Below are 26,149 nucleotides of genomic sequence, written 5' to 3'. Positions count from 1 at the left end.
ATATTTATGCATTCATAGGTCCCACTTATATTAAGAGGTTAGATCACCCAAAAATGATAATTAGTCCATGATTAATTGGACTATCCTAGGTGTATGTGACATTATTTTTTCAGATAGACCATAAAAATGCATCTGTCCTTCTCTGGGGGGTTAATAAAGACCTCGACTCAATGTGATTGTGTATGAAAATTATCTATATTTAATACTTTATAAAGTAAAGTTCTGGCTGAATGTCTTCCGTATTCAATTTATGAAAAAAAAAGTATTGAAAGTGCCTCTGCAGTTCAAAATGCTTAAGCTACCAGTTACGCTTGTCAGACATAGCATAAGCATTTTGATCTGCATTTTGAATGAACCGCCCAGAGCCATGTGGAGCACATATGCCGGACAGATGCATTTTTATTGACTTCAAAAACAGAACAACAATCACTGCCATTATAAAGCTTGGATTAGTTAGGACTTTTTTAAAGGTGTTGAACTGGCTTTTTTATTTTTTTATACTGTTGTCTGAGGTCAACTAATGGCATTTGTGTGGTTTTTACATTCAAAAACATCATAATGAATAAGTAATAATAGGATTTTGAGGCTCTCTCCTGAACGCTGGGTTTTGATGGGCGTGCCACACTGGAGACTTGGAAGTATACGCCCACGGCTAGGATTGGATAAGACACCGCGATTGATTGGAATATTGTTTTTGTATTACTTGGCCCACCCGTTCAGTGGATATAAGCGCAAACTGTGTGCGCCCTTCAAATATCAAGTCAAGAGAGTAAACAGCGCAGATCAAGAAAGGAATATTTTTTCACTATTTGAGATTCACCATCCTTCCGGCGGGCTTCCATTTTGGTAGCCCGTCTGGAAAACATATAGCCCAAGACGTTGGGATTTGCGGGTCCTGGCCCATACATGTCCAAGTCTGTCCCCAAATCACAATAAATCAACAAATAACGTATTCTCCAGCCTTTGAAAGCGAACTAAGTTATGTTCTGTTAGACACGTAAGTTACACATAATCAAAACGATCTGTAACAATGCAATACTATTACATATAAAAAACATGTTTTACTCACATAAATGTGTTGCACCATTCCTGTCGGATCCAATATAGAAGGAACAGCATTGTGTTTTAATCTCAATATGTCTGCAAATCCAGTAACCCCACATGAGCTGGAACTTCATTAAAAATAAAAATAAAATAAAAATAAAATTCAACCACCGATTCCTAATATCGGGATCCGAAGGAAGCTTTTGCAGTGACTGCATTCTTCCACAACCAGGAATAGCGCAATATCTTGCTATCTTTGGCATGTTTATTTCTGATGACTAGGCCGATCTGAACTATTCAATTTGGTGTGGATATTATTCAGTAGAGGCGGTGTTTCGTCACACGATGACGTCAAGGTGGGTATATTTTTGATCGTTCACTGGGCCTGGTGCCTATAAAAGCTTTTCTCTGACTAACAAGGAAGTTTTCAGCTCTGAAACTTACAGGATATTCTTATAATTCTTATATTCTTATAATAAGCCGAGTTAGCCAACTACGTCTCCTCAGTGAAAAATATACACTCGGATGCAGCAGTCATTGTTCTCAAGGACTTTAACCAGACTAATCTGTCATTTGAGCTCCCCGACTACCATCAGCAGGTAACTTGCCCTAGCAGAGGGACCAACACGCTGGACCACTGCTACATTACTATCAAAGAGGTGTACCAAATCCTCCAAGTCACCAACAAAATTCCTCTGGTGCTGGTCCCCTGAGGCCATTGAGAAACTTTGTGGCTGTTTCGCGTGCTCAGACTGGGAAGTTTTCCATACTGCAGGTGATTACCGACGTAATCACGTCATACGTCAATTACTGCGTGGACTTGTGCATAACACACAAAAAAATCAAACACTACAATAACAACAAACCGTGGTTTAACAAGGACATTAAACAGCTAAGAAAGGAGAAAAATGCAGCTTATCTATCAGAAGACAAAGAACAATCTGCAATAAGAAGAGCGAAATCCAACTATGGAACTAAACTAGAAGAAAAAATCTCCACTAATAATACACGTCTCATCTGGAAAAAACTCCAAAATATGACAAATTATAAAAAGAAACCCACTCCCATACCTAATGGCGATAATAAGCTTTCTGATAGACTCAATTTCTTTTATGGGAGGTTTAAGGAGGCACCAGCTACATCACCATCACCCCCCGACCCCCTCCACCACCCCCTTATATCATTTATGAGGAGGAGGTGAGGAGCACCTTCAGGGGACTTAAGAGGAATAAAGCCCCCGGCCCAGACAACATCAGCCCCATTACCAATGTGTTGCAGAACTGGTTTGGGTCTTCGCATTTTCAATACCTCCCTCTGTCAAAACTCAGTATCCAAGTGCTTTAAAGAATCCATTATCATCCTGGTTCCCAAGAACAAGACCATCTTCTGCCGCAATGATAACAGACCTATTGCCTTGACATCAGTAGTCATGAACTCATTCGAGCGCATCATACTCAAACACCTAAAAAGCGCCCCCCCCCCCCCCCCCCCTCATGAACCCATTCCAATTTGCATACAGAGCCAATAGGTCAGTTGAGGATACCGTCAACTTAGCAATTCATCACATACTGAACCACCTTGAGTCTGCAAACACATATGCATGCATCCTGTTTATGGATTCTCAACCCGGCTAAACTGTGTAATATATTACTGGACATGATATTGACCCATGCATCTGTCACTGGATTCACAGTTTTCTCTGGAACAGGCAACAGAAGGTAAAGATTAACAATAATACATCCTCCCCTCTGTTCCTCAGCACAGGCGCAATTACAGCGCATAATTAACAAACCATCCAAAGTTATTGGTTCACCTCTACCATCCCTTGAATCACCCCCACACATATCGCTTTCCAGTTACTGCCCTCTGGGAGGCGTTATAGGACAATCGCCGCCAGAACAACTCGCTTTAAAAACAGTTTCATCCCTACAGCAATAAACATATTGAACTCTGAATGTTGAGGACTGTGGAGTAAGCACGACCACCCTTACATAGGTTACTGTTAATATGTTTATTGTTTAATGTAATACTGGAACCTGTACAAAGAGCTGTACTGAAAACAAATTCCACCAGCTTGGCTGTGTGGGCATTTAATAAAGAAATGAGAAATGATATTACCATGACCTTTTATATATTGAAAACTCAAGGAAAAGTTGATTTCTCAATTCATCACCCCATGGGCTAATTTAAATTTTTGGGTGAACTATCCCTTTAAAGGTGCACTATGCAACTTTCCGTCCACTGGAGGGCGCCTATTCAAAACAAATGCGTAGTTTGATGACGCAAAGTTTGAGCGCAGTATCTTGGGACATGTGGTCTTTACCTCACAGCCGGTGGAAAATTGGACTCGGGCAGAAATCACGTTCATGCATGCGGTTATTAACGTTACTGTAGTGTAAAGCAGAGCAGGACCGAGTGTTGTGGAGCGGAGCACGGCCGCTGGAGCGATTGTTATACAAATACAAAGCTCGCGAACCCCGGGACTTTTAATATGACGGGATGGGACACAGTCGCCGGGCGCCTGCACTGATCCGCTCTTCCGGTTATGATTATGAGGTAATGCAGCTCTGTTTATTATATTAAATACATTTAAGTGTGTTTAAAATGATGTTATGACTTTACTCCGTGCGTTCACTTGTTCACACTGCTAAGAGTAAAGCTCTCCTGCCAAATAAAACCCGAAACCGATGGTAGCGCAGATATGACGCAATTGACAGGCGACTCCCTCAAATGCAATGCTGAAACATCCCGATCCTTAGTTAAAATAGCAATTTTCTCACAATTTACATATAGTTGGAAACATTTGGGATATTGTAGGTACTCAACTGAACAAAATATTTAACACCGGCCTAGTGGTTTTTGGATATTTTACTGCAAAAATACTACATAGTGCACTTTTAAGTTTCTTTAAATACTATGAACTTGCCTTTAAATTAATCATTTGATTCAGTGCACTTATTGTGTACATGTTTTCACACTATAATTATATTTTAAATACCTGCATGTATTTACAGCTGTAATTAATGTATTTTATTACATCTATGATCACACTGTTGACCCTTCCCTTACACCTCAACCATACACATATCACCAAACCTGTCCCTAACCTTAACCGTATCCCACATCAATAGCAGTAAGTGTTTTGCAATACATCGACAATAAGTATTTTGTACCAAACAATTATTTTTGTTCAGTACAAAAACAGACCCAGATATGTCAGGTTTTTGCATAACACATTTACAGTAGATATTCTCTTCAAACAGGCTTATTAGTAACAAAAACTACATCATCAACAACAGCATTTGGGGGCCTGAAAACGCAAGTATACACATTATACACAATGTTGCATTGTGGTATATGAAGCTGCCTGAAGTGTATGTATGAAGTAAACTCATACATAAAAACATTAATTAATTAATTTAAAACATAAATAACAAAAACATAGAATATACAACTTTCAAAAACAGCGAACATAATATTTTCTTTCTCAGTTAAAAATTTTCTCTTGCAGCCAACAAAAAATAATAAGTGGCGCTGAGTCACAACAAAATATAATAAGTATATTCCCTATTCTGAGTCACTTCCCTCATATATTAACTCTATTAAACAGAAGACCCTCTTTCAAGTTGTCCTGAATTTCTAACCCAATATCCCTGATCCCTTTCCGTATTGCATATCACACTTTTTGATTTTAAGTTTTCATCTCATTTTCAAAAAAAGAATCTGCTTCTTGAAATAACTGTGATCTTTTCATCAGGTCAGGTCTGGAAATTGTTGCTAGTTGACTGAACCGGTTGTTCAGATTTCCTAGCATCTCTGGATGGAAGTCATTCTCTGGAATAGAGATCGCGTCCAGATCGGCATTGGCCATGGCTCCTCCTTCATCTGCGTAACAGTGCGGCTCATAAACAACAAAATCCTCATCACGGCGCTGAAGAGCAAGTTTCTGAAGAATTAAAACCAAAATTAAAATCCATCCAGTCAAAAATGTGGACATTTCTCATGATCTAAAATTGATTTCTAATTGCTTCTAACAGATGTGTCCAATCCTTTGATTTGTAGTGTATGTTGAAAGCATAAATCACCTTGTTGATGAGATCAGGAAGGTTGTTGCTCAATTGAAATGTTTTCCCAGAATAAGCACTTCTAAAACTTGATCTGATACTCGATCGCTGCTTGAAAAAAGCACAGATGATGAAGAAAGGCTGAGCCAATATTAGCATATGGTGTGAATTATTACTGTCACTTTATTCTTACTTGGAAATTTTCTTTGTATGAACTTCTTGTGGAACTCTAGAAAACATACAGCAGAGACAGTTCATCACAAAACCAATAAAATGACCATAACTTTGGAAACTCGCTGTGGTTAAGGCCGGTTTCACACTGCACGCGTTAGCAGGGCGTAAGCAGCGCATGTTTTTTTCGGCGCCCATGTTATCAGACTAGAGGATTCACACCTCACGCAGGAGTAGAGCAGGAGTAGAGCAGAAGCAGAAACATTTTCAGCAAATATATGCTGCCCATCATAAATCAAAACACTAGAATGACAGTGTTGGAGGAGAACACCGGAAAATGTGACAGAATGGACAATATTCATCTGTATTTGCAATACACAAGCCATTGTTCAGCTTCGCGAGACGAATGCTGGCAGTGTGAATGCACAACGGGAGCGCGCGGCTCCTGCTCTCCATACGCACTGCTCCTGCCCTGCCAACGCACTGCTTGGGCGTGCAGTGTGAAACCAGCGTTAATACTCACCCTATGTGTTGAGCGTTTGAACTGGTCGGTGTAGACTGGCTGTGGAACCTGTGAAACTGGCCGCTGTGTTTTATGCTTCACCTGGATATTTGGAAGTAAAAGGATATTTTAATAAAATGTACATCTCCTGTATATAAAAGCAAACAGGACCCAGATTGCCACATTAAGTAAGTATAAATAAAATAGCTGCTCGTAACTTTTTTTAATTTATTTTAGCTTCAGTTTGAATTACTCATGAATGATGTCATGCACACAACATACAGAAACATTTCCAGAAAGATTAAGTGATATTAATATTATTTGAATGCCAAATATTATTTCCCAGAATGCTCTAATTAGCCCCAAAAGCCAAACAAAAAGGTTTATTGTTACTCACGGTTTGTGATGTGACCTTCTGGCTTGATTTCACATTTTTAGACACATTTATGTTGGTATTTTTTATGTTGATAGAATCTGTTTTTTTAATGCCTATACTGGAATTAACCTTTATGAAGACATCATGATTAAGATTAAAAAATCATTCAAAGCAAAGCAAAGAGTTATATGATACTTTACACTTTACAAAAAGGTTTGATTCAAAATTATTTGTTAATAAATTAGGTAGCATGTACTATGAATAATAGTTCCCTTTCGGGGAACTCGAGCTGCGTCGAAACGCTGTGAGAACGCCTCTGCGTTAATGCGTCGTGAAGCGCCTGTAGAACCATTCCATCGGAAAAAAGATCGATCGTCGGCGTGATGACGTCATCGACCGGAAGCTATAAAGCGTCCGTGAAAACAAACAGGAACTAGCTTCTGAGCCTTCAGCAAGCGATCTGTGTGAACCTGTCTGTCTATTTGGTGTTTTTGTCTGTCTATATTCAGAGATTTTCCACCCTTTTTGTTAAATATCCATATATTAACAAGAAAAAGAGAAAATAAATAGATAGAAATGGCGAGTGAAAGCAGCAATTTCAGAAAGTGTGTTCCTCCCTGCCCACGCTACATCACGGGTGGGGACACACACTCTCTCTGTGTTGCATGCTTGGGAGCGCAGCATGCCCAGGCAGCCCTCGAGGGGGCTGCTTGCGAGCATTGCGAGAGACTACCGCTGAGAACGCTGCGCTCCCGCCGGGCACTCTTCGAGGAGGGTGCCTCGGCTCGTGTTCCCCGCGGCTCTGGTCCCGCTGCCGCCGAGGCGGAGCGGAGGCTGCAGTCGTGGGGATCACAATTGGATGTGGCAGAGGGGTTAGAGACGGGCGCTGCCTTATCTCTGCCCTCACCTGCACCATCCAGCGGCTCTTCTCGGGGCATGGAAGCACGCATGGCGGTTTCTTCCCCCCCGAGAGAGTCGCCGGTGCTTCATCTGTCCAGCTCTGAGAGGTGGACGTTGAAAGCATCGAGACTGAAGACTCGCCACTTCAGTCCCCTGCTAGTGAGGAGCTAGTTGAGGTTCTGACGCGAGCAGTGGCCAGATTAAACATCGACTGGCCCACTGAGAGATCTGAGGCAGGAAGAAAGCGTCTCAGTAAATTAGACGAAAGATTCCTGCCGTCTCGCGCTTCAGAGCCTCAGCGGCGGGGCCTGCCGTTCTTCCATGACTTGCACACCGAGGTGGCAAGATCATGGAGGAGACCGGCATCATATAGAGTGTTCAGCCCGCAGACCTCGGTCTACAGTAACATCGCCGGGCTGAGACAATATGGTTATGGGGCGATGCCAAAGGTTGAAGAGACGCTCGCGAGCCATCTCTCGCCTTCATCGGCATCGTCCCTTAAGGCCCCGACTTTGCCCACCAGACCATTAAGACCACGTCGGCATTGGTGGGCAAAGCGTACTCGGCAGCGGGTCAAGCCGCCGCATGCCTGCACACGATGGCGATCGTGCAGGCATATCAGGCTGACCTGCTGAGAGATCTGGACAATAGTGATGTTGTGGGGGGTGATATAGTAACTGAGCTCAGGACATCTGCCGATCTAGCTCTCCGGGCCACCAAGGAGACGGCCAGATGTGTTGGCCGCTCTATGGCAGCCCTGGTGGCCACGGAGAGGCACCTGTGGCTCAACCCCACAGACATCAAGGACAGGGAGAAAAGCTTCCTGCTTGACGCGCCGCTGTCTCCTGGTGGCCTCTTCGGTGACGCAGTCCATACTGTCACCGAGAGGTTCCAGGAGTCAAAAAAGCAAGCTGCGGCGCTAAAGCAGTTTCTCCCTCTCCGGGTCCAGGTCCCTGGGGCTGCTGCTGACACCAAGCAGCCCAAACCGAGTACGAGCTCCTCACACAGGGCTCAACAAAAGCAGAGCATCGCTACCCGAGCTCCCCCTCAGCGCGGGGACGAGGGGCGGCGCTCTCAGACGAGGCCTTCGAGGGGCAGGGCTGATCTGAGGACAGTCCTGATCGACAAGAAGGCCTCGTCGAAGCGTTCCTGACACCAGAAGCGTCGGGACGCTGAGGGTGGTTCCCCCCGTAGGGAAACGGTGTTTACCCCTGCCAACGGTACCCGTTTCCCTGCGGCACCCTCTGGGGGCCGCGCTGCCAACCCCGCCGCAATGCCGGGGTGCAGTCGGTCTCCGCGGGCCACCCGAGGGTGGTCCGCGCCCCCTTCGGGGGGCCCCCGAGCAGTCAAGTCAGTCGTTCCCTGCCGGTCCGCCGCTTCAGGGCACTGTGCTTGTTGCTCAAAGTACACCAGAGGCCAGCCTCGAGAGGCTGGTTCCCTTAGTAGATTTTCTAGACGAGTGGAAACGTCTATCAAATATATCTCATTGGGTCCTGCAGATAATAGAAAAGGGGTACGCCATTCAATTCAAAAGTCGGCCACCTCCTTTCAGCGGTGTCCTACCTACAGAGGTGGGCCCGGAGCAGGCTCTGGTTATGGTACAGGAAGTACAGACACTCCTGCAAAAAGGGGCTATAGAGAGGGTTCCCCCTCCCAGCAGGGAGTCTGGGTTTTACAGCCGTTACTTCATCGTGCCGAAGAAGGATGGGGGTTTACGCCCGATATTAGATCTGCGTCTACTAAATCGCTCGACGACTGGCTGAGTCTAGCGAATACAGAGCAGATGGCGGTTCAGCATCGAGATGCTGTTCTCGCGCATATGTCGAAGTTGGGGTTGAGGCTGAACGCCAATAAGAGTGTGCTTTCTCCGGCTCAGAGAACCACTTTTCTAGGTGTGAACTGGGATTCGGTAATAATGCGGGCGCAATTATCGCCAACACGCATAGCATCGATCCTGGCAGCAGTCAAAGAACAGAAGCTAGGCCGGGCCGTCACTGTGAAACAGTTCCAGAAACTGTTAGGTCTCATGGCAGCAGCGTCCAATGTAATACCTCTTTGCCTACTGTACATGAGGCCACTGCAGTGGTGGCTCAAAACAAAGGGGTTCTCCCCGAGGGGAAATCCGCTCCGCACGATCACAGTCACGCGGCGATGCCTACGTGCACTGGTCATGTGGAAAAACCCGGGGTTTCTATCTCAGGGTCCCGTGTTAGGGGCTCATGTTCGTCGCGTAACGCTAACGACAGATGCCTCTCTCACGGGCTGGGGGGCGACCATGAGTGGTCGCTCATCCCAGGGTCTATGGCAGGAACATCAGCGGCACTGGCACATAAATCGGCTAGAGATGCTCGCAGTGTTTCTTGCATTGAAACAGTTCCTGCCCGACCTCAGGGGCCACCATGTGCTAGTCAGGACAGACAACACGTCGGTGGTCGCCTATATAAATCACCAGGGGGGTCTGAGGTCTCGTCCATTGGACAAATTGGCACATCGGATCCTCCTGTGGGCCCAAGGGAAATTGCTGTCAATCAGGGCAATATATATCCCGGGGGTCCTGAATCAGGAAGCAGACAGCCTGTCGAGGCAGGGGCCGAGGCCCTGGGAATGGAGACTCCACCCAGAGGTGGTGGAGCTCCTATGGAAGGTATATGGGAGAGCAGAAATAGACCTATTTGCTTCGGCGGAGAATTCTCACTGCCCGCAGTGGTTTTCTCTGACCCATCCAGCCCCGCTGGGGTTGGATGCCATGGTACAGGAGTGGCCGAGGCTACCTCTGTACGCCTTCCCCCCGATTGTCTTGCTTCCAGGAGTTCTGGAGAGGGTACGCCGGGACGGGGCCCAGGTACTTCTAGTGGCTCCGTACTGGCCGACCCGAGTATGGTTTTCGGACCTGGTATCTCTCCTGGAAGGCTCTCCGATGGAGATTCCGACCAGGAGGGATCTACTCTCTCAGGCGGGCGGGAGATTCCTGCACCCACGCCCGGAGATGTGGAAACTGTGGGCCTGGCCTCTGAGGGGGCTAGGCTCATAGAGGAAGGTCTCTCGGCCGAGGTCGTAGAGACCATCCTACATTTCAGAGCTCCATCCACGAGGAAGCTGTACGCTCTGAAATGGAAACTTTTCTCAGCATGGTGCAGAGAACGCCAGTGGGACCCAGTTAACTGCCCGGTTGGTACAGTGCTGGAGTTCCTGCAGGCAAGGTTCTCGGCAGGGTTGACCCCCTCCACAATAAAGGTGTACGTGGCGGCCTTGGGTGCCTTCCACGTCCCTTTCGGTGGAGTGTCTTTGGGAAGACACCCTCTAATTACACGCTTCCTCCGTGGCACTTTGAGGTTGAGGCTGGCTATGCACTCGAGGGTCCCAGCATGGGACTTGGCCATTGTCTTGAGGGGCTTGTCTGGGCCGCCGTTCGAACCTTTAGAGGAGGTCTCGGACAAGTTCCTCACCCTAAAAACCATCTTTCTTTTGGCCATTTCATCTCTCAAAAGAATAGGAGATATTCAGTCCCTGTCTGTAGCACCCTCATGTTTAGAGTTTGCGCCTGGGATGGTGAGAGCCTTTCTGCATCCCAGGCCGGGTTATGTCCCCAAGGTTCCTACGAGCCCACGGGGCCCCATCACTCTCCAAGCCTTCTGTCCTCCTCCGTTCTCGACGTCAGACCAGGAAAGATTAAATCTGCTGTGCCCTGTTAGGGCGTTGGATACTTATGTCCACAGAGCTGCCCTGTGGAGAAAGACTGATCAGTTATTTGTCTGTTTTGGGGCCCCCTAAGAAGGGGGCCCCTGTATCTAACAGAGGATGAGCAAGTGGGTGGTCGAGGCCATTTCACTTGCTTACGAGGCGGCCGGGCAGCCGTCTCCACTGGCTGTCCGGGCGCATTCTACCAGGGGTATGGCTGCTTCGAAAGCAATCTTGTCGGGGGCTTCCCTCCACGATATTTGCAACGCGGCCGGATGGTCGTCTCCATTAACCTTCATCAGGTTCTACGAACTAGACCTGGCATCTACTGTTGGGGCGCAGGTTCTCTCGTAACCGTGTGCGCTTCGGCTTCACACATACGAGACACTTGGTCCTATGGCGATGTGGGTATAAGCGTTCTCACAGCGTTTCGACGCAGCTCAAGTTCCCCGAAAGGGAACGTCTCAGGTTACGTATGTAACCCTAGTTCCCTGAGGGAACGAGACGCTGCGTCGCTCTGCCATACTCCCGGCGTGTCCATGATCACTTACTTCAGGCTTTATCAGAAGTTAGTTCCTGTTTGTTTTCACGGACGCTTTATAGCTTCCGGTCGATGACGTCATCATGCCGACGATCGATCTTTTTTCCGATGGAATGGTTCTACAGGCGCTTCACGACACATTAACGCAGAGGCGTTCTCACAGCGTTTCGACGCAGCGTCTCGTTCCCTCAGGGAACTAGGGTTACATACGTAACCTGAGACGTTTTTCAGCATTTACAAATCTATAAAATTAACGTGGTAACATTATGTTACAGGAATATCACATTGCTATAATAATATTCTACAAATAACAAGAACTATGCACAGTTTCACAAATCAAGTACAGGTACATCATACAGTACATTTCAAAAGTTTGGCAGTAAGTAATTAATAATTGTATTCAGCAAGAACATATTAAAGTAATCAAAAAGTTTATTATTTAATTTTAAAATGTAATGTTAATGTTACCGATATGAATGTTAACTTATAGAACCTTTTTGTAAAGTGTTGCCTAAAACTGAACAAAATGCACAAATTCAAATATCACTGATAGACCGCTTCTGTGGTTTGTGATGTAATTACCATGCAGTCTGTTCCAGGATGTTCCGTATTTGATTTGATGAGATTACCCAAGGGATCGTCCATTTCAATCATTTTTTTCTCTGCCTTGCAGGAGATTAGGAGGACCATTAAACACATTGCTGAAAAAAGAGAGAATTTATTTTTACCTTTGTACAACTGGGGTTCAATTAAAAGTGGAAGACCCCCAGATATGGTAAGTCATAGCTGAAAGGTTGAGCATTAATGTACGATACAGAAAATCTTACATTGATTTAGTCACATGTGACCCTAATCATTGATGTACTGGTGGCCAGTGTTCAGACCGGTGGTGTGCACGGAGTGGGGGGATGTGGGGCTAGGGGGGCTTTAGCCCCTGCCCCTTTGAAAGTGAAAGTGCCCTTTTTGATCACACCACAGTACCGAGGTGTACCCCGCCCCAAACGCGATCTCTACCGAGGGGGACGCCCCCAATTTCTTTAATCGAAAAGTGTATCCAAGTAGTAATAGTTTAGTGTTTGAAGTCATAATGGTGACAGTAGTACACAGTTATTATCGCTCACACTGCATGCAAACTGTGCTCTAGCCCTACCGAACCGCGCTCTGGTCCACCTCTTCTAAGCAGCCCAGGATTGGCCAAATGAACCACGCCAGGGCACGGAACGGTGAGCTCACACTTGTCGGATGAACTGGGCTTTGTGGACAAATGCACTCAGACACGGTTCAGAGTGCCTAGTGTGCGTATAACCTTAATGATCCTGACCTTTCACTAGGACTTCACTAGTAGATTCTGCTCAACCATAGGGAACAATATGTTGTTTTCCTGCTGCAAAGAGGTCCACTGACGCCATCCCATATCCCTCCAAAACTGACAAAACCACCACTCTATGGGCTGTTTCCTGTAGTTTTTCACCAGGTTTGCACACACTGCAGGAGTGCACACGTGCGTGCGTGGTGTGCCCTAAGATACTCACTGTGCAGCTAGCCACCCCTACTGGTAAGCCTCAGCCTGAAAAGTTTGATTTTCTCGATTTCATTTCTGTCTGGTCAGCCGTTTTTTCTACATTTTTAACTATTATTACAAAATAAAAGTGTTTTGTATTTATACCCCTGTCTCTTGTGTTTAGTGAAAACCAACCTGTGTGCTTTATATTTGGGTCTAAATTTCCCCGTTCATAGAAACGGGGTGGCGTAGTCTGCTTTGTTCTAGTTGTACACTAGTATGAATCTTTACCAATTACCGCCACACCAGGCTTCAAAAATGCATTGGGCATTAACGATCGACACTGCTCGGTTTTTGTCCCTTACATCGATTACATCGGTTTAACATGTAAACACATTAAACCTTTATATTTAAATCAGGTATATTTTTTCAATTGCAAGTAAAAAATAATCAGTGGTGAAAATTGAGTTACTTGATTCTGATTTCTTAAGTGTATTCTTTTACAGGGAAAACATCCATTGAAATTAAAGCAGTACACTGAGTGCATCTTGAAAATTGTTAATGTACGTTTTGTAACCTTTTTTACTTAACTGCAAGAACACCTCTACAGAATGGTTGTCAAAAATGTTACCAGATTATTGGTTGCTTTCTCAAATATTACAGTTTAGTGCTAGCAGTCAAAATTAAACAAGAAATAATGAAAGAAACATTGAAATACTGTTGATCTCATGTTTCTTTTGTTCTTACTAAGAATCACCCATAAAAGAGTGAGCTATTTTTTTTTATTTGTAGGGTATAAGGTGGCATAACATTCATAGCATAATACTCATACTCTTGAGAACTTTTAAAAGGGCTCATTTTGACCCCTACTTTGAGTAGTATTTAGGACTCTACTCTACTAGAACTACATTTTTTGACAAGTAACAGTACTTCTACTTGAGTATGCTTTTTCAGTACTCTTTCCAACACTGAGAACTAGTATAAAGCTTGCTTGTTTATCTATTAGTCCACTACCACTATATCGTCAGTCCATTACCACTAGAATAAAGCGTGCATGTTTAGCATTGATGCACCTCTATAGACACAGCTCAGTGAATAGACTGATTGTGCAACTGAATGATAATGTATTGCCCTATAAAAACGTTAAGGTTTCATAAGTTTATTGTGTTAAGATAAATCCATGCATATGAACCCGCACATTCGAGTAAGATCATTTTGTGAGAATGATATAATGTGATAAACGGTAGATTGTATAGATCACTTGTTAGAGTCACATTTGACTGGATAAAAAAGATTCTTATAAGCATACCTGAGTGCACAACCTTTCCACTATGATGTGTGGCAATTTGGGACAATGCAATAGAAGTGTATTTCTCAAAAGCATGTCATTAAAAAACAGGTTTCTACAGTCTTCCATTTTGTTAATGTTTTACCACACCTTTGATGGTTGGATTGACTTGTACAGAAGGATGGGTTTTTCAGTATTATAAAACTGTTTGCAAAATCCTTCATCTCCTGTTAATGCCATCAAAACATTGTAAATCACGTAATTACCTATGAAGATCAGAACTGTAAGGACAACCATCATGGAAGCAACAGGTCCCATCTGAGCCATTCGAGCCACCCGGACATGACAGTTGGGATTAATAGAGCAATCACACACTGTGACCGTCAGGTTATGGATGGCATAAAGTCCCTGCTGGTCTGTAATTTTGATCTGGAGGAGGTAATGACCTGAATACATACTCTGATCTTTTACAAGATTCACCGTTGTGCCTTTGAGAGATAAAGATGTGTTAGTATAACTACCTAGAGTCAACATAAAACTCATAACTAATTTTACTTATGTGATGTTTTCCATTTTAAACAGGATATTTAGTGATGAATAGTGTAGTGTGGACTGGGATGAGTGAAGTATAAGGAGGCATTACCATAGGCTGGTTCAACTCGCCATTTGTCCTCAACATTTCCCAAAAGCTCATAGTAGAAAGGAGAACTGTATGGAGGAAGGTCCAGGTCTACAGCTGTGATGTTGGCCATTGTGGGCTCTGTATCCAGGCACATGTTGACTGCATTCACTTCCAGTGTAGGTACGTTATCATTTTGATCAATCAGGTTAATAAATAGAGTTCCAGTGCCTGTCAGCTGTGGGAATCCTGCCAATCAGAGACGTGGAGTAAACAGAAATTCAGTTGGAGTAATATGATATCATTCATGATCATTCATGAGGTTGCAAGGTTAAGGGGGTCTTTAATGAAGCTTATTTCTTCATTCATTATGATAAGAGGACAGTATAACCCATGTACCTGTGGTTGGGACACATGTGGGTGGGGTTACTGACCTGGCATGGCCACCCACGACTCCTGACCCGCCACAGGACGCGTGCGACAGAGAGTGCACAAGAGAGCGAGAGAGAGAGCATGTACGCGAGAGAGCGCTTTTGTTGTGTGTCATTCAGCGCGATTCCGCCTATCTCGCCTTCACTAAGTATAAAGAATTGTATAAATTCAATTGAAGCCAATATTGTGATACGACGGTCTTGGCATTTCATTTAGCTGTAAATTATATTCAACCCGCCAAAGTGGCTAGTGGGAGTGGCTGCCGTACCCGCCACAGCTGAAATCTACCCGCATTTGGCGGGTGTTAATGTCAAGCCCTGCTCATAACTGATCTCTGGCTAATTTGGTTCTTGGTTCAGGGCTCAATCCAAAGGGGCAGGATAAACAGTTGTCTTTCAAACTCCCTCTGCACGGCGTGCACGTAATTGGTTAGCGCTACAACCAATCAGAGCAACAAAGGTGAAGAAGAGTTAGTTGACAGATTAAACTTTTGCCGTATCTGGTCGGCAAAACTCCGAACACATCTTCCCGTTTTAAGAATGACTTTAGTGCCGTTCTTTGTTCTTTTCTCAGAGAAAAGCTTAAGTCGTGGTCAAAGCTGATTTGACAGACTGCCGTTCGCCAGCTTCTGTGTTTACTAGAAGCAAGCAAGCGAATTATAAGCCGTCATTATAAGCCCCGCCCACCGACTCTATACCCGATGTGATTGGCCCGACCAGAGTTTGGCTTTTACAGCTCAGAAGTGTATCGAGAGTTGCTAGACGACACTCACGGCAGATTCGATTTGCTGCCGCTAGGGTGCGTCTAGATTTCTAGGCTAGGGAATCTCCTCAACCACCACCAATGTGCAGCAAGAATGGGACAACATTCCTATTCCTGAGCAACTTGTCTCCTCAGTCCCCAGACGTTTGCAGACTTTTATAAAAAGAAGAGGGGATGCTACACAGTGGTAAACATGGCCGTGTCCCAACTTTTTTTTTGATGTCTTGATGCCATGAAATTTAAAATCAACTTATTTTCCCCTTAAAATAAGACATTAACTCATTTGAAGCATTTGATATGTCATTTATGTTGTATTCTGAATAAAATATTGAAATTTGAAACTTCCACATCATTGCACTCATTTGTACAGTGTCCCAACTTTTTGGGAATCGGGTTTGTATTATCAATTTTAAAAACAGCTGTGCTGCTTAAATATATATATAAGAACAAAAGAACAGCATTTATTTGCGATATAAATCTTTTGTAACATAAATGTCTTTACTGTAACTTTTGTTCAATTGAATGCATCCTTGCTGAATAAAAGTATTAATTTCTTTAAAAACCATCATCTTACCATCATCCATGGCATATAGGGTTGCTCTATAGGTGTTGTTAATCACAAATGGCGACTCTCTGTCCAGAATTTTATTTGTGGAGACTTGTCCAGTCTTTGCATCAACAGTTATCCATCCATCAATATCTTCACCTTTAACAAATCTGAGAATTGAAAGAAGCACCAGATGAATTCACCTTCTTTTATGTGATCCTGTTCCTCCAATAAACTACAGTGGCATTAGTCTTACACATAATATAATTCTCTCTTACTTAAATGTGTTTATATAGCTTCCATCCATGTCTTTAGCAGTGAAGGTTGTAAGACTTGTTCCTGTGGCTATGTTCTCTATTACAGTAACGTCTTTAACAGGGGGTATAAATACCGGAGGGTCGTTGACATCTTCAACAAAAATGGTCACTGAAGTGGTATTATAGAGGTGCGCGACACTCATGCCAGCACTTTGGGGTATTTTTTCGAGCTCCCACATGTTATTCTGTCCTTTCTTTTTGACCTGACATGAAAAGTAAGCAATTTCGTTCTGGACACTGATGTTTAGATTTTGGTATGTTTGCTCCTCGTAATCCATTTGCTGGGTGTTTGGAATAAGAAAAAAAAATAAAGAGAGTTTAGAGAAGTGTCAACACTAATGCAGGGCTCTCAAGTTTTGAACTGAGTTCAGAGTGAGATTTCGGCCGTGGCGGCAGCAACGGGGTTTGGCTGGGTACGGGGGTCTGATATGAAAAATTACACATTCGTACAAATAAAAAAAAATGCATTTAATTTGTGTGTGTGTGTGTGTGTGTGTGTGTGTGTGTGTGTGAGAGAGAGAGAGAGAGAGAGAGAGAGAGAGAGAGAGAGAGAGAGAGAGAGAATGGTTAGTGTTGTTTATTGGTGTTGGTAGCAGGTTTTTGAGGCCTTCAGCCCAGAGGTTGGTGGCACCTTAACATGAGCGTGGTCGCGCTGAAGTGAGCTGTGGTTTACAACAGAGATTATTTTACTCTCAATTAATCTTATACAAACTGCCTATAATTATTGTTTGCTATATCACTTTTTCCTCTCTTTATGACAGCGGCAGGGCCGGCTCTAGCTCTAGGCGAGATGGAGTTTTGCATTTTCAATTCCTCATTGAATTTTGCTACATTCATTGCGGGATATATAATCAAAATGCAATCACAAGTATCTTAAATGGAAGTTTAAATGCAATTTAGAAAAATAACATTTAAATAATCATTTTGCTACAATTTTTGCTTGAACATGTTAAACACATCTAATTATTTCTGTAATACCTTTTAATTTTAATTTTGCAACTTATATAAAGTATTACAATATACAATTTATGTTTAAATTATATGTTAAAACTAGTGTAGGAAATAGCAAATGTAAATTATATTATTCAATTTTAATTATCATTTTGTTCCAAATGTTGCACACATGGTATGGAAAATGTAAATTTAAATACTGAAATGCATTGCCATTTTGCATATTGCATTGCAAATTTTATATCGCTACACTTCAACTTCCAAAAATAGGAGTGAGCACGAATATATTCGATTTGTAATTAATATTCGAAAAATAAAAATAAAATAGAAATTTTACTATAGGCTATTGGTTCACTGGCCTAAATGCAGTGAATCCATTATAAATCCCTCTAAATCTCGCAATTATAACTAAATCCACTGGGTGGTGCTGTGGAGCGGGTTAATAACTCGACAGTATTTGATGAATGTCGTCTGCCTCGTGATGTTTGGAATTACTAGATGAAAATGATCTTATAAAATGGAGTTACTTTTAATAAATTAATTAATGAAAGTGAGTTTTAAAAAAAATCCCATCCAAACACCAGTGGAATGAGTACAGCTGTCCATCACCGCATTCACGAGCGCAGAAGAGCACAGATGTTCACTGAGTGAGAGCACAATAACATACTATAGCAAAATGCAATTCATGCAAATCATGATTGAGACAAGCTTCCTTTAAGTTTTGTTGAGGGATTAAGAACAGAAAACACAAAGTGCTGTCAGAAACTTAACTTGACACCGTTATCTTTGTGTCTCTGCGTCTGTCATCGGGGCTTCTAGTTGCCAACTAACGGTACTTCAGCGAGCATTTGATTCAATGAGCGAGGCCAGGGCCGGCGCTCCGCACACGCACATCACGCACTGCGCGTAGGGCACCAAGTGCTTGGGGGGGGCACCAAAAAATCTGGGTCGTGAAAAAATCATCACAATAGGCTAGCCTACTAGTATAAATAACACATAAAATATTTCTAAAAGCATGTTAATATACAAATGCAATACAAAAGTAATATAGGCTGTTATGAAGGACTGTCATGTGTACATAATAATGTACTATGATTGTTTAAAATCATAGTTTACCGCGAACTGAAAGTATTAGTAGCATAGATCCTTATCTATCGCAATCGTGCATAGACAATTCTAATGGAGAACGAGTATTCCTCTGTACTATAATTATTATAAGACATGTTTACATATATTTACCATGAGTGCTATATTCTTTGATGTACATTCGCGAGCTAAATGTGTATGCCGTAAATGCACCGTTGTGTTGTTTACATAAAGGCAGCCGGAATGGCGCTAATGACGTTACGGCCGGGAGTTCGAGCCCCGCTCAGAACAGGATTCTTACATGATGATAAAATAAGCCTACATGACAATTTATAGGCTAGTAAGTGCGGATTTCATTTCTTGTGTAACAGTTTAGTACTTTGTACTGTTATTTGTCCATTGTTATCATAATTACACATCATTTATGTGTACTGCTATTGGCATCCTTTTGTATATTGTTATTTACCAATTTGTATGTATATTTTCAGAACCACAAACTTGCCCCGACTTATGGTGGAGAATAAATGTTACAGAAGAAACATCAGAGTCCTTATTGCATTCTAACTGGATGTGCCATAGTGATTGCAACCAATTACAACCAGCCAATTTAAGTACTTCAAAACATAGACCTAGACCAAATTAGTCGAGTAAAAGGTGAATCTCTGTGCCAGACTCCCTCTGGTTTTCAGTAGAATCCCTGAATATTTTGTCTTGTGGTTATCAATGGGGACGTGGCTCAGAAACTGTCATATGATGACCTGATAGCTGATTTTGCAGCTAGGAAATGTAGACGTGTGCCTCTGTAGGGCCTCTGACAACTGATGGTAGTGAAAATGTTTAATATAGTTCTATAGAATAGCAGAATGGACTCTTTATAGAGATGTAGTCCCTCTGTTGAGTAATTTGTACTGTGCAGTTATGCATGGTTATTAGCAGTTTAAAACGTGCACTTTAAAATTCATACTTTATAAAATTCATAGACTTATTCTATTTACACAAAACTTTTTTTTTGCACTTTTAACTTTCTGTGTTTATATTGTTCAGTTTCAATTATTCATTTGCAGCAGTTATTTTGGAAGTAAAGAGAACCTAAATAAGAAATTCTGAATGGTAGTTATTTCTTTGGTGGGTGGGTGTTTGTTTGGGGAGGGGAGGATAGGGTAGGGTGGGTTGGGTGGTGGGGTGGTGGGGTGTTGGGGGGGGGGGGGGGGGGGCACCGCCAAGCATTTCTGCTTAGGGCACCCAAATGGCTAGCACCGGCCCTGAGCGAGGCCGTGCGTGAATCACAGAATGTGACGTTGGAATCAGAACGTAAACGTTCTTGGGTGGAGGGAATATCTATATCTTACCCAGATACAGCAAATCTATTTTATGATTGGCTGTTCGGTCTCTATTTTTATTAGATTAACTGGTGCGTGGCAGGGCAGTCAGGGAACTCGCAACTTTAGTGTGTGTTACCCTGGCGATTTCTCTGCGTGAGAAATACATGGTGTGGCGTGTGAGCGTGTGAACGGGTTGAAATGCGTGTGTCTCACGCCCAATGCGTGAGACTTGAGAGCCCTGCTAATGTATACATACATATTTTTTTAGAAGGTAATAATATTGCATTTAAGTGCAAACTCTGATGATGGCACATACAAAACATTTTCTCTGTCTGCATCATAACCAGCCCAAACCAGCAACACTGCCTCAAAGTTTGGGCTGGTTGGCTTACACAATAAAGCATCAACCATCTGCCTACCTTAACAACTGTTAAAATCCCCTCGTTTGTAACAGGGTCTGTTTTAATTTTGAACTGCTCCTTTTTATCCCCGTGGATAGTATATTTGGCTTTCCATGCTTCTGAACCACGGGTGTCTTTGTCTGTTACTTGCAGTCGCAGAACTTCAATTCCAGTTTCTCTCTCCTTGACCTTCCCAGGTCCCTGAAACACAAGTCAAATATTTGGTTGGGTTTTATTGGGGAATATGTTTAACTTGTCATTAAACAAAGAGAATATATGACAAGCATTAAAACTTTCAGTCCAATATGAAACCTACTTTTTTGCCAGAGAACTGTGGAAGATTGTTGTTACCATCCAAAATATTGATTATCAGTGTACTTGTACTTGAGAGCTGTATCTTTTCTCCTTTGTCCTTTGCTTCAACCAGGATTGTATATTTCTGAGCTTTCTGAAAAAGATTAATTTATAAGATATATTATGGGAGAATAGAGAAATGTTTATAAAGCAAAAAAAGCAATGCATGCTATCTGAATGGAATAACAGGTAAAGGTACAAAAATAGTCCATTATTACCAATGAATGAAAATAGTTCATACCTCATAGTCCAAACACCCCTTAAAATAAACTGTTCCAGATTCTTGGTGCTGCTGAATATAAAATTCAACATTATCTGTGTTTGGTATTACAGACTTGATTGTGAAGACAAATTTTCCATTGCCGGTACTTGAATCATCTTCATCATGTGCCAGTATTGTCAGTACTTCTTTACCTAGAAAATATTAAAGGGGTCATATAATGCCATTTTTATACAAGTTAATATGATTATTTAGTGTCTAAATGAAAACTTTTTAATATACTTTAATTAAAAATTATCATTAGTATTGTAAAAAAAAAAAAACAATGGTCAAAAACAGCAAGCCATTTCAGTGTATACAGCTTACAATAATGATGAATGACCCATTGACAACAGTAGCGGAGAAACGTGAGTATCTGTGCAACTCTAGTGCAACTCAATCAATTTGAACCAGAGTCAGACCCGGGACAAGACGATAGCACCAAAGAAATTCGACATTTAAGGCTAAACAGGACGTTTCTGAATGGCTGGTTAACGTAATATCACTTTGATCTATCTTTATCTACTGGCAGGGTAACGCTAGCATGAATGCTATGTATTTACTGATGCATACGTTAGTTCATTGACAGATTGAAGTTACACCTAATGCCAATAAAACCTTTTTTTTCTGTTAATGTCGGTTTGTCAGTGATGCGTAATGTTATCTATGCATTACTATAACAATAACTGTTACAACACGATTTTTTTTTACAGTAACAGACACCGTTATAAACCATCTACATAATTAAGCTTAGTGTTAACTTACCACGTCCACGTTAACTTTAAAACCAGCATACGCAGTTTGTAATAACACAATAACCATAACGTGTTGTTCATTATAAACGTGGGATTATGAATTATATTGAGAACATAGAAAGAATGCCGTAATTTGACGTTTCCCTTTAAACTTTAGCTGCAGTTCATGACGCGTGGTGAAGCGTTTCAACTTCTTGTGGAGGGGCAGCATAAACACAAAAAGCTGGTACAGATCTTTATTCAGGAGCAGCTGAATTAAAGCTACACTGTGTAACTTTTTTAGTTTATTCTTAGCTAAAAACACTTAGTTCCCTTTCAGTCGGTCACGTTCGACGTACGTCAGAACTGAACCGACGAATGGGATCTTACTTTAGAGACCAATCCTACTTCGAGCATCTAACAACGAGCCAATGAAATTTGGCATGCGATCACGCATTCCACGCTCCGCCCCGCAGCGCGGGTATAAATAGGAAGTGGAATGGTAGATCAGCGCTTTCTACTTCGGAGCCGAGCAGTGCTTACTGTTTCCTACGAAGAGTGTCTGACTACGAGTCAAAGAGTGTTGAGTGAGAGAGTCTGCCAGTGCGGGTGATACGGCGCGTCAGTGAGAGACCGTCTGATCAGTGATCAAGCGATCTAAAGGAGCTTGTTGGTTCGCTGAGCGTTTCCCATACAAACTGTTGGTTCGCTGAGCGTTTCCCATACAAACTGTTGGTTCGCTGGGCGTTACACACACAAATACACATCACTGAGAGCTCACACAGGCTTGCAGAACGAACTGTGTGGAGCCGCGGTCATCTCCCTGAGTGCTTCAGCACACTAAAAGAGCAGCTTTCCATTCACAAAAGAGCAACACGGTTTGACCCTGCGTCTTTTTCAAGATGTCATTCAAACCGTGTATTCCTGGTATGCAACTGTTTCCTGTCCTCTTTGACGGCCACGAGCGCATGTGAGATTGCGATCGTGGGTGATTCATGTTCTGGTAAAGAACATGGTCACGTCGGCGCGTTGTTCGTCTCCCCCTTCTCATAAAGGGCTCGAGTGTTCAGCGCGCCGTGTGCCGTCGAGCGACCGGCTGACAGCGGTGGTTGTCACAACAACCGGCGCGCGTCAGTCGGCGCTCTAGATGCGCGGTCGAGACTATGAAACCTCAGATGGGGTCGAGTCCCTTCGCCTATCCCCCGATCTAGTTCATTTCTAGTGTTACTGGAAAAGGGCTACTTTGGCTGATAAGCGCTGGTGGCCTGAGGATTACAGTGGGGATTCCCCGCCGGGTAAATCCCCTCGGGCCCCCACTCCTCTATCGCATCAAAAGCATGCTGAGACTCTGTTCGTGGGTGGTACGGATTCTCTCATGAGAACACGACCACGTCAGGGCATTGTTCGCCTTGCCTTCTTCATAGAGGCTTGAGCGCTCAGTGCGCTGTGTGCCGTTCTGACGGCCACGTTCACTGTCTCGCATGCCTGCTGGTAGTTGAAGGTGGAATCGCTGATCCTAAAGAGAAAAGGGCTTAGCGTTTCATTTTTGGCTCTGGCAGAGGACAGATGTCAATTGCTGCATCGGAGAGAGGGAAATATGGAGGGTCAAAAGGGCCAAAAATGAGACAAAAAAAAAAAAAAAAAAAAAGTGTCATTGTTTTCCCTCTCTCACTGCCCTCTGCCCTGCACGCACGAGGGTAGTCCCAGCCCAGGGGTTGTGCAGGAACTGCGTGCGGTGTTGGACCTCGCCCTATGGGCGGCGAAAATCACTGCACGCTCCCTGGGTCAGGCGGTGTCCACACTAGTGGTCCAGGAATAGGGGGCTAACCTGGCAGATATGCGCAAGAAAAGCCTGTCTGTCGGGCTGGCCTCCTCGGCGGCACCATCGAGAACTTTGCCCAGCAGTTCTTGGTGGCCCTAGAGCAGACGGAGGCGTTGCACCAGGGTGCCGACGACCAGCTGCTCGGTCGTCGGTCGCAGCGCCTCTGCCGGCTCGCCGCCGAGGGCATCCCCTCCTGCGTCCGCCTCCACCCTGCTAGAGCCGAGCAGCAGCCTCCACTGGAGGAGCAGGGTGCCGGACGCGAGGGACGCCCAACCCGTCCAGGGCCCGCTAACCGGCAGGCAAGCGCAAGGGGACGCGGCCCTGAGACGGGCCGGCTAGGGAGAACAGGAGCTGCTCGGGGGAGACGATGTTCGCATCCCTCCCCCACCCCCCCGGAGGAGGACCGGGGGGCCCTGACTGGTTTCGGTTCTGCCACTGGCTCTCCGGAGTCCAGCGGTACCCACATTTTAAGAGCAGTTTCCTCTCTCTCTGGGCCCCAAGAGGGTCAGGTTGGCAGTGTGCGACGCCCACGGGCCTTGTCACTCCTTTCCTACCCTCCCGTCGCCAGGGGGCAGTTGTGTGGGCCTCGAGGACGCCCCCGGGCCTTCTCACCCACACACTTCCTCTCTCGTGAGCACTCAGTCAACACTCCGGGCCGCCCACGGGCCTCCCGGGTCGGGGCTGAGTGCTTCACTTCCCTGCCTCCGGGCAGTGGGCAGCAGAGTGGGCTCCGAGGACGCCTCCGGGCCTTCTCACCCACTCTCTGTCCAAACCAGGAGTGCTCAGGCAACACTTCGGGCCGCCTCCGGGCCTCCCGAGTCGGGCCAGAGTACTCCGCTTCGCTGCCCCACCCCGGGCACGTCTGTGGTGCGGTTGGTCCCGCTTGCACGGTCTCTGGGGGCCTGGCTAGGTCTCCCCGGGCCGTCTCGCTGGCTCATCCGTACCATCAGACTCGGCTACGCGATTCAGTTCGCGCGCCGGCCGCCCAAGTACGGGGGCATCCTCTTCACCTCCGTGCGAAGCAGCGATGCTCAGGTCTTGAGGTCAGAGATCGAGGTCCTACTGGCGAAGGACGCGATCGAGCCGGTTCCTCCAGCCGATATGAAGACGGGGTTCACAGCCCCTACTTCATTGTGCCCAAGAAGGGGGTGGGTTATGACCAATCCTGGACCTGCGAGTTCTGAATCGGGCCCTGCACAAGCTCCCGTTCAGGATGTTGACGCAGAAACGCATTTCCAATGCATCCGTCCCCAGGATTGGTTTGCAGCGATCGACCTGAAGGATGCGTACTTCCGTGTGTCTTTCTCCCTCAACACAGACCGTTCCTACGTTTGGCGTTCGAGGGGAAAGCATATCAGTACAAGGTCCTGCCCTTCGGGCTGTCCCTGTCGCCCCGCGTCTTTACGAAGGTTGCGGAGGCAGCCATTGTTCCACTCAGAGAACGCGGCGTTCGGATTCTCAACTACCTCGACGATTGGCTGATCCTAGCCCAGTCGAAGGACCAGTTGTGCGAACACAGGGACCTGGTGCTCAGTCACCTCAGCCAGTTGGGCCTTCGGGTCAACCGAGAGAAGAGCAAACTCTGTCCCACACAGAGGATCTCTTATCTCGGTATGGAGCTGGACTCGGTCAACCGGACGGCGCGCCTCACCGAGGAGCGAGTCCAGTCGGTGTTGAACTGCTTGAATATGTTCAAGAGCAGGACAGCGGTCCCACTGAAATTCTTTCAGAGGCTCCTGGGGCATATGGCATCTGCAGCCGCGGTCACGCCGCTCGGATTGCTTCATATGAGACCGCTTCAACGCTGGCTCAATGGCCGAGTCCCGAGGTGGGCGTGGCAGAGCGGTCAGTACCGGGTCCCAGTGACTCCTTACTGCCGCCAAACCTTCAGCCCGTGGTCCAGCACTTCGTTTCTCCGGGCCGGGGTGCCCCTAGAACAAGTGTCCAGGCATGCTGTGCTGTTCACGGATGCCTCCACCACAGGCTGGGGGGCCACGTACAACGGGCATGCAGTTGCTGGTCTGTGGACGGGGCCGCAATTGCATTGGCATATCAATTGCCTCGAGTTACTGGCAGTACATCTGGCACTCCGCCGCCTCAAGGGGCCGCTATGTGGCAAGCATGTACTGGTCCGTACGGACAGCACCACGGCCGTTGCGTACATCAACCGTCAGGGTGGTCTACGCTCCCGTCGTCTGCTCCAACTCGCCCGCCACCTCCTCCTGTGGAGTCAGAAGCAGCTGAGGTCGCTTCGGGCCATTCATGTCCCTGGTGTGCTGAACCAGACAGCCGACGAGCTCTCTCGTCAGCCGACACCTCCGGGAGAGTGGCGACTCCACCCCCAGGCGGTCCAGCTGATATGGGACCAGTTCGGGGCCGCACAGGTCGACCTGTTTGCCTCTCCGGACTCGACCCATTGCCAGTGGTACTATTCCCTAACCGGGGGTACCCTCGGCACAGATGCACTGGCGCACAGCT

The 26,149-nt window shown here is 45.1% G+C and overlaps 1 protein-coding gene across 1 annotated transcript in view; it reads right to left on the bottom strand.

Annotated features, from left to right (window-relative positions):
- Positions 1–3,081: 3,081 nt before the first annotated feature.
- LOC137078960 (cadherin-like protein 26) overlaps positions 3,082–26,149 on the bottom strand; it is a 39,237-nt gene continuing 16,169 nt past the window's right edge. The window contains exons 5-17 of the mRNA XM_067446819.1: positions 21,098–21,270; positions 20,819–20,950; positions 20,521–20,703; positions 16,704–17,023; positions 16,453–16,595; positions 14,709–14,933; positions 14,332–14,553; positions 11,859–11,977; positions 6,179–6,286; positions 5,803–5,883; positions 5,302–5,337; positions 5,130–5,216; positions 3,082–4,990 (exon numbers count right to left, since the gene is read on the bottom strand). Coding sequence (XP_067302920.1) covers positions 4,736–4,990; positions 5,130–5,216; positions 5,302–5,337; positions 5,803–5,883; positions 6,179–6,286; positions 11,859–11,977; positions 14,332–14,553; positions 14,709–14,933; positions 16,453–16,595; positions 16,704–17,023; positions 20,521–20,703; positions 20,819–20,950; positions 21,098–21,270 — 2,084 coding nt within the window. The 3' untranslated portion in view covers positions 3,082–4,735. The remainder of the gene's footprint in view (positions 4,991–5,129; positions 5,217–5,301; positions 5,338–5,802; positions 5,884–6,178; positions 6,287–11,858; positions 11,978–14,331; positions 14,554–14,708; positions 14,934–16,452; positions 16,596–16,703; positions 17,024–20,520; positions 20,704–20,818; positions 20,951–21,097; positions 21,271–26,149) is intronic.

The sequence above is a fragment of the Pseudorasbora parva genome, chromosome 6 (assembly GCF_024679245.1).
Source record: "Pseudorasbora parva isolate DD20220531a chromosome 6, ASM2467924v1, whole genome shotgun sequence".
In the NCBI taxonomy this organism is placed as follows: Eukaryota; Metazoa; Chordata; class Actinopteri; order Cypriniformes; family Gobionidae; genus Pseudorasbora; species Pseudorasbora parva.
The sequence above is the reverse complement of the archived record's forward strand: the minus strand, read 5'-3'. Positions and strand labels throughout refer to the sequence as shown.